We start from the raw sequence: 8,719 nt of genomic DNA, 5'->3' as shown, positions 1-8,719 counted from the left end.
GACCCTCTTCCCTCTCGTGCTCTCTCTCATTCTCTCTCAAATACATGAATAAAATCTTTAAAAAAAAAAAGAAATATTGTTGAACTGTGACTCAGGATACGTTAACTAGTATTAACTGTATTTACTAAACGTTTACCAGGTACCTAGAACAGTGCTTTCCGTTTCAAGGAACTTATTCTCCATGGGCTGACCCTAAACAAGTATAAAACTGTACAGATGCGTTAAATAATGGAACATAAAGCCATCTGTGCAAGACAACTTGGTTTGAGGTCCCAGTCTCTCCGTTCTATACGCCAAGTACATACATTGCAATAGTAATTTGTACCAATTTAAGGTGCACTCTGACCTCCAAATTATTTTCTGGAGATTGATAATTTTCTGCTAACACTGCGCAAAGCTTAACCCTCTCCATCTGAAAATAAAAATTCTCCAGCCTTCCTCTCCAGTTTAAAGCTCAGCAAAGCCTTCCGGGCACCGGGTGCTAGCGATGAAGGAAATCTGGTCCCACCAAAGGAGCAAAAATGCCAAAGCTAGCAGCTCCGCCCCTAAAATCCCCCCACGGGCTTCCAATTGGGCTCACTCTCTTTCCAGATTGGTGTTTCAGCTTGCCCGTCGCCTCCAAAGAACCCACCTTTAGCCGGTGACTATTGGTAGATCGTTACGTCATTGCCCCATCTACCCCACTCCCATTGGCTCCCATTGGAAGGGGCGGCCACAACGTCACAGGCAAGGGCCGCCATTTTGACTGAGCAACCGTAGTGACAGGAGCCGAAGAAGCAGTGCAGGTTGTCCCCGTTTCCCCTCCCCCTTCCCTTCTCCGGCTGACTTCCCGGGCCCCCTACACTCCACAGTCCTGGTCCCGCCATGTCCCAGAAACAAGAAGAGGAGAACCCTGCGGAGGAGACCGGCGAGGAGAAGCAGGTGAAATGGAGGGGGTGCGGGCGGGCGAGCCGGGGGCGACTGTGATGGGGCGGGAGACGGTCTCCCACCAGTGCGGATTGGTCGCCATGGTCTCAAGCTCTGCAGGGGTTGGCCACTTCTTGCATCACGCCTGGTGAGCTTCAACACAGCTTGCAGCTCTGGCGCTGATTGGTTGGGCCCATTGTCAGTCAGGGCTGTGCTCTTCGTGATTGGCCAATAGGCCTACCGCTCTACTCATTGAAGCTGTGCTATCTTTGGCCAAGCTTGGGCGCGGGGCGGGTGTTTGGAAAGACTGGGTGAATGGAAGGGGGCTTGTGGTACCGGGAAGTGATGTCTGTTACTGGTTAAGGGGGGCAAATAACCCAACAACCAGCCTGGGGCCCGCATCAGAAAGATAGGGGTGGAGGTCAAGACGTTTAAAAGGCCAGCACTGGGAGAAGGGAGAAGAAGTAATTATAATCATGGCTAGTTTAAGGCGGCAACTTTCTCAAGAGACCTATTTTGACATTTTGGGATGGTCGGTTGCCCATCCTCAGGCACGAACGAATAGGCTTGAAGAGGACTAGAGTTCCATACAGAATAATGGAGGTTAAACCTAGAAAAGACACCGAAAGAGTCGTGACAAGAAAGACGCCACCCTCTTTCCACCACCACCCCGACTTCCAAGGCAGTGGGACTTAATTCACCCACAATTCTGTGATGAAAACACCCCAAGTAAACCTCTTCTTGGGGCTTGTATTTGACTTACAACATTTAGTACTGGGCTCAGGGATTCATGAAAGGCACCTGGTTATAACTGTGCCGGATTGTCAAGGGAAGGGAATATAATTCCATTTAAAAAAAAAGCCACAAATTTGGCTTTAGGTCCTTGTAAAAAGTCACCAAAGAAAAGAGCATCAGGGCCACAAAAAGCAAGAAGAGAGTAATAACAGTGTGAGCCTCCTGCAAACCAATTGCACGCTCTTGGCATGTTCCCCAAACTTCCATCACTTGCCCCAGTTGGGAAGGTGTTGACTTTTGGGCAACAACTCTGGGTAAATACTAGTGAACCTCCTGTATCTTGATTTTCCTGAGGTTAAAAATAGTGTCATTTTCATCTCTGTTTACCGGTCACCTTCCTACCTAATGTTTATGGAAATGCTAAAGCGATATTGTTCATTACTAAGGTGGAGATTTTTGGAGAAGGCCACACAGCTCTAGTCTCTCCAGAGAGAGACTTATCAGATGACTACCTTAGACTCTGGATAAGAAGGAACATCTCAGTGGAATTATCCCCTTTGATTTTCTGTTTGACCTGTACTGTGTGTTAGGGACAGCCAGGGAACTTTCCTACTCATCTTGGGTCACCAGAAGCCCTGGTTAGCTCTTTTCCCTCTTTGTCTTCCCTAACTTCTGTGCTGAATGAGCTATGGTTTGCTCTTGATTGAAGTATTTTGTTTAGGTGTTATCTTTAACCCAATACTCCTAAGTCACTGAGGTGGTTCCTTGGGCATAGTGTGAGAAGCAGCTTGTTTTTTTTGTTTGTTTGTATTTGTTTTTGTTTTTTCCTCACAATACAGTCATCTTGAGCTTCAGGGATTTGAACAAAGGTCTAGCTATATTTAGGAGCAGAATAGAGACAGTATGTTCACAAGAGGGTGGACCTCTAGCAAAAGTTAATAGTATAAAAGTTATTAGATATTAGAAGCAGTTGCTTCTCAGTTTTTAATTTAATTGGCCCATTTGTTTCCTTCAGGACACACAGGAGAAAGAAGGTATTCTCCCTGAGAGAGCCGAGGAAGCAAAGCTAAAGGCCAAATATCCAAGCCTAGGACAAAAGCCTGGAGGCTCCGACTTCCTCATGAAGAGACTCCAGAAAGGGGTATGGGACGCAATCTCTTATCCTTTTACTTTGGAGCCAAAGGGGGCTTTAGGGATGAGAACTGTAGAGCTTTTCCTGAATGCTTATCTGGAGGTTTTGTTGTTGGGCAGTAGTAGAGAGGAATTAGAAACTTGTAAAGAGCAAGGCAGATGATCGTAAATCCCTGATATGGTATCATACAGGCTATTAAGGCTTAATGTTGAGACATTTGGGTACGGGGGCATTGGGGGATTGAGGGAAAGAAAGACATTAGAAACTGAAATGCTGACGCTTCCAGGCATTTGTGTGTTTGGATGGTGGGAGTTTTAGGACTGCACTTTCTAAGATTAGAGCTAAATTTTGGGGTGCATGATTTCAAAAAAAGGATCAAACCATCTGTCCTATAGATTTCTTCAACCTGAATAGATTTCTTCAGACCCTTGAAATTAGTACCAGCCATTAACTATACTCCCTCAAGAGACTTATTTTTCCATCCAGAGTGGTCCTCCTTACCAAGGGAGGATCTGCCTTCATAGCCATCTAGCTCCTGATCAGGTTTCTCTGTCCCCAGATGTACCTAAAACTAACTGAGGGATTGTAAGACATTAAACTAGAGTGTGTTTCTAGGTGTGGATAAAATGAACCGTAAAACAGATCCCTGTGGAGAGTCCTGGTTATTGAGTCTTAGTCACAGATGATGATGTGATGGTGATTTGCAGTTTACCTTGCTGTAGGCAAGGCAGGCGTGGGCAGGCTGTCACAGCCATGGAACATGTGTGGGAGCAGTGGGGGTCAGAGGAAAAGTACCTTATCCTCATGAACAAGCCCAGTTTCTATTCATGGTCTGAGGGAATAATTTTTAATTTTGAGGTTGTTGACTTGAGGTTGATCTCCTGCTGGTTGCTAGGATAGCCCCAGATTGACGATTCTTTATATCTTACCATTTATTTCCTCAGCACCAAGTCCATTGGAGATTGGTCCTAAGTAAGCCTTTATGAATAGTCAGTAATTTGATTGAACCATCCTGTACTGATGGGTGTATAAAGGATGTAGAGGCTGTCTCTTAACTCCTAAAATTTGTACCGTAGCTAAGAAACTGCTTACATGCCTAAAAAGGTCAGAACACATTGGGGAGAAGACATAAGTACATGTAATTAATGCTAAACTATGTGTGCATGAGGTTAATCAAGGAACACTGGAAAGATCTAAGTTGATGAGGGTTTATAACGAATATGGGTCTCCTTGCTTTTGAGGTAGGCCAGAGTTCCTCACTCACTTAAACATCCCTCTTGTCTCTTAGCAAAAGTACTTTGACTCAGGAGACTACAACATGGCCAAAGCCAAGATGAAGAATAAGCAGCTGCCAAGTGCAGGACCAGACAAGAACCTGGTGACTGGTGACCACATCCCCACCCCACAGGATCTGCCCCAGAGAAAGTCCTCGCTCGTCACCAGCAAGCTTGCGGGGTAACCTGGGCCCCCCCACCCCGTCCCCTTCCTCACCCACTGGACTTTTATATATCACAGGCAGGGATGGAATGAGCGCCTAGTTAGCTCTTCTCAGCTTGCTAGCCAGAAATGACTGATTCTGCTGGGGGCTTCTGAGAAGGTGATGTGGGTTGGAAAGGGTTTCTGAGTTCATTTCTTTGATTAAATTGAGATTTCCACACCCTCACTGTAGCCCAGGTAGGGGCCCAGGAGTCAGAGACTAGGATTGGATAATGCTGCAAATGCTTTTTTTCCTATTGTATGAGAAACTGGGGAGATGTGATTTTTCCTTTTGGAAGAGCATATCCCAAAATTGGTTAGGCTAAGCCTTGGGAATAATTTGGTAGGTTTACATCCAGAGGCTAACCTGACATAGTTGGGAAAGGTAGATTGAATGAGATCTGTTTTCTGTGCTTCTAAGTGTTTTTTCCCTTAGGCTGCTATTGCTTCGTGTTTCCATTATGGCAGGTTTAGAGAATCCTCAAAAAGAAAAAGTGATTTGCTTGCCTAAAACTACAATGCCCACTTAACCTCCCTTACTCAGTGTCTTTGACAGTTTGCCCTGACTCTTAAGTAATGTAAAGATTGGAGAACATCATTTACATGAAATGGGCACCTTCTCTCTCTCTTCCAGCATGTTGCTTTTGCAAGTATGGGGTAGTGGAAAGAGTACTGGGTTTGGAGTTAAGATATCTGGGTTCCAGTTGCACTCTGTCTGAGCAGAACTGATGTGTAACCTTGGTCAAGTCATTTAACCTCTGTGGATTTCTATTTTCTCATCTGTAAAAGAGCTGAATGTAGATAGATTGATTCAAATTTTAAAAAATCGTATAACTGCCAGCTGAAAAAAAGTCTTTGCTATTCATTGTAAAACTAAGCGAGGAAGACCTGTGGGTGAGCCTACAGAGGGGAACTGTTTGAAGACTACATGGGGAGAGAGGACATTGAGATTTGGGAGTTATAAATTCAGTCAGGAGGGCCTCATAGGTATCATGGTCTAAAGGGTCAAGGAAAAAGTTTTAAGAAGCTAGCTTCTATGGAACCTTGTGCCTTTGCCCCCACCCACTCTCCTGGCCTCCAGTCTGGACCTTTGCTGCTAAAAAGCTGCTCTGGCAGCCCAGCTGTGGGCCTGAGGACACATGCTCAGTCACGCACATGTGGTGGAGTCCCACGTTTGAGATGTAATCAGATGTCAGGGATAGTATTGTTAGGGAGAACAGAAGAAAAGGGACAAGCTGAAGCCAGCCTCTGGGCCTTGGTACTATGACTGGGCTAGAGCAGCAGGTTCTTAGGAGATGATTCACCTGGGAGGAAGCTGGTGGGGGAAGGTGGTCAGGGAGAGAGAAATCTCTAAGAAATCTCTGCCTTCCTAGAGCTCAGTAACTCAGCTCCTGTGGGATGAGAAGCAGCAATGTGGATTCGTGAGCAGGTAGAGGAGAGGGGTGCAGGTGGCCAGCACCTTCAGTCTATTTAACTTGGCCTGACTCCTCCTCCCAGTTAGGACAGAGAGGGCCAGGGGGAGAACTAAGTGTTCAAGAGGGCAAGATTCTATAATCCTCTCCTGCCCTCTCACCTCATAAACTCTGATACGCCAAACATTTGGCCTGATGAGAATGACCATGAACTTGCTGATGCGCACGTGGGGTGATGGCAGGTGTGTATACTTCTTTCCTGACCGGCCATTCACTTTTCAGGCTGTCGCTCAGATTGGATAGGAGAGAGTTGGTGAGGAAGGAATGGAGAGAGCAGGATCCCTGGATTCCCTGGCCCCCAGACTCGTTTGACTGTCACTTGTAATTGTATATAATTTTTGTGTTTCTTGCACCATTCCTCATGCTGTCTTCCTTAGTCTAAAGTCCGTGTGGGAAGGGGAAAATGCTGAACATCCTTGTATAGTTTCCTCAACTGTCCGAGCCATGTTGTACATAGATATGTCATGTTATTATATATATAAATATATATATAATTTTGTACGTTTTCTTCATCTCCGATCTTCTCGAATTTTGTACTTTTTTCTGTCTGAGCTGCTTTCTCTATTGGTCATTTGAATCCTCAAGACTGAGGTCACAAGTCTGTTTTTTAGTAAGGAATAGAAGAAATAGAGAAATCAGAAAACTGTTGGTCCTGCTCGCTCTCTCTCTACCTGGTCATCTTCAAGGCTAAGAAAACAAAGAAACAAGCCACATTCTGTATTCGCCACCTGTTTCCACAGCATGAAATACATCACTTCCATGGCAAGAAGGCTCATTCCCAAATCCAAATCCAAATTGCTTCGATTAAACCTGGATTATTAAATCCACTCAAACAGCCTGTGTATTGTCGGGCCCTGGCTTCCATGCCATCACCTCCTCATCACTGTGTGCCCCCTCAGTCCCTGCTGCTGCACGTGCCTGTGCCATGCCTGTGGAAGGAAGCCTGCTCGGAGCCAGGCATCCTGAGCCCCTGCAGACCTCCAATTACTTTGATCTTGTCTAAAGAATTTTCTGTACTGTTTTCATGGCTATCTCCAGAAAGACAGAGAACACTGTTTTGTAGATAGAAAAAAACTGGAATTTTCTCTCCCTCTCTCCTTCTCTCTCTTCCCCTCCTCCCTTTTCTCCCTCTCTCCCCCTTCTCTCTCTCTCCCCCTATCTCTCCCTCTCCTCCCTCTCCCCTCCCCCTCTCCCCTCCTCTCTCCTCTCTCTGTCTCTCTCTCTCCAACTTTCTGCGGATCGGATTCAGGCTTGTGCCAGGTAGCCCAATGATTGTTAAGTATGGAAGAGTCACGGGGTAGGGACTGGGATGGAACTTCTGGTTTTTTCCCTTATTACTTGACAGTGTTTTCTTTTTCTTCTTCTGTGTTCGTCCGCAGCGGCCAAGTTGAATGATGTTGCCCGGGGCTCCGCCAGATCCTGAGATGCTGCCCTCCTGGGTCCTGTGCTGGCTCCTGCCCCTCCCTGCTTTTGCAGCCAGGGGTCAGGAGGTGGCTCGGGCGTGGGCTGGAGAGGCAGAAGCCCCTGCCCGGCGGTGTCCCAGCGCATGGGGCCCCTTGGGCTGAGCACCAAGACCCTGAACCTTTTTTGTTTTACCTTTTTTCCAAATAACTGTTGGGAGAAATCTCAGTGAAATCCTGGCGGGGATGGGAGGGGGTGGGTGGGGTGCGGGTGTGGTGTTTGAGAGGGTGGGGTGGGAAATTTGGGGGGAATATGAAATAGGGCTTGGAGTTGATAAAAACATGCCTGACTGTCCTCATTCCTAACCATGTGGCTGGTGTGGGATGGGTGTGAGGGGGAGGAGTGGAGTAGACTCCAGAGGAGGAGTTCCAGTTCAGCTCTGTAGAAAAATGCCTTGTTTGCTTGGATGCGGCTGGGGATCTGGTGTCAGATAAAAGAAACTGTCCGTCTAAATATGACAGATGCAAACAGCTCCTCTGGTTCTGCAGAGCAAGCTGAGAACACAATTAATGTTAATTGTTCATTGAAAAAAGTTATGTCCTTGAAATAGATTTACTGTGGGGAGAAGGGCAGTGAGTGTGGGGAAAGGGGGCCATGAGCGTGGGGAGCCCCACAGAGCCCAGGAGACTTTTTCAGTATTTGAAATAAAAAAAAAAAGAAGACAACCCACAAAAAAACACAACCCAGAAATATTCTGAAGCAGTTGGTGTGTTTTATTGGGGTTTGGGGAAAGGGAAGAAAATGAAACTGAAGACACCATTCAGGGGAGAAGCTGGTGTGGGGCCCTGAGTTCTAAGGAACAGGGGCCCTTAATAGGGGATGTGACTGGGCTCCCCACTTCCATCACTCAGGGAGAGCGAATAGGGGTGTTAGCATATAGATCTGGGCTTTTCCTGACTCCCGTCTATCCTTTTGTTTCCGTAGCTAATGTAGAAGATGCATCAGCCTCAGGTTTTGGCTCACAAAATGAAGAATTTGATCTAAATAGTTTATTAACACCTAGAACTTAGTTCAGGCTAAGCAGAAAAGAGAAGCCCACTCTTCCTTTTCCCTTTCAGTCTTCCATTCCTTTACAAGTTCTCATGTCTGTGAAGGAGAAATGTGACCTCCAGTAATAAGCCAAAAGGAACTCAAGCCTTTCTGCTTGTGGCCAGCAGGGGGCAGAGTGACTTCTTTCCTCCCCACCTCCCAAGCATCGACTGCAAGAAGTTACAACCTGCTTGTGAATGTGTTAAAGAAAAGAATGTTACCAACAAACTCATACCTCTCTCCCCGACACACACCAACATTCACATGTGATAGTCTATTTGCCTATTTTGCCCAAGTATATTATATTTTCCCAAATGTGATTGGTTTCTCAAATGAGTATGCATCAAGGAAGATAAACAAGGTCCAGTAGACATAGATATTCCAGAGAACTCTCCATCTTATTGAAGGGAAAGGGCACTTCTAAACTGGACTAGGAATGATGTTCTCAGTATCTGACTCATTCTTTCTCCTTAATCAGAAGTTTTCCAAATATGTTTTCAGCTACTCA

General features: G+C 46.0%; 1 protein-coding gene across 1 annotated transcript; it reads left to right on the top strand.

Moving 5' to 3' along the window:
- The first annotated feature begins 722 nt into the window (after nt 1-722).
- Nucleotides 723-7,872, top strand: ENSA (endosulfine alpha). Its single transcript, XM_027599365.1, has 4 exons — nt 723-921; nt 2,657-2,782; nt 4,062-4,228; nt 7,101-7,872. The coding sequence occupies exons 1-4, from the start codon at nt 865-867 to the stop codon at nt 7,114-7,116; spliced, it is 366 nt and encodes a 121-aa protein (XP_027455166.1). The 5' UTR covers nt 723-864; the 3' UTR covers nt 7,117-7,872.
- The last annotated feature ends 847 nt before the right edge of the window (nt 7,873-8,719 follow it).

The sequence above is a fragment of the Zalophus californianus genome, chromosome 4 (assembly GCF_009762305.2).
Source record: "Zalophus californianus isolate mZalCal1 chromosome 4, mZalCal1.pri.v2, whole genome shotgun sequence".
In the NCBI taxonomy this organism is placed as follows: domain Eukaryota; kingdom Metazoa; phylum Chordata; class Mammalia; order Carnivora; family Otariidae; genus Zalophus; species Zalophus californianus.
The sequence above is the reverse complement of the archived record's forward strand: the minus strand, read 5'-3'. Positions and strand labels throughout refer to the sequence as shown.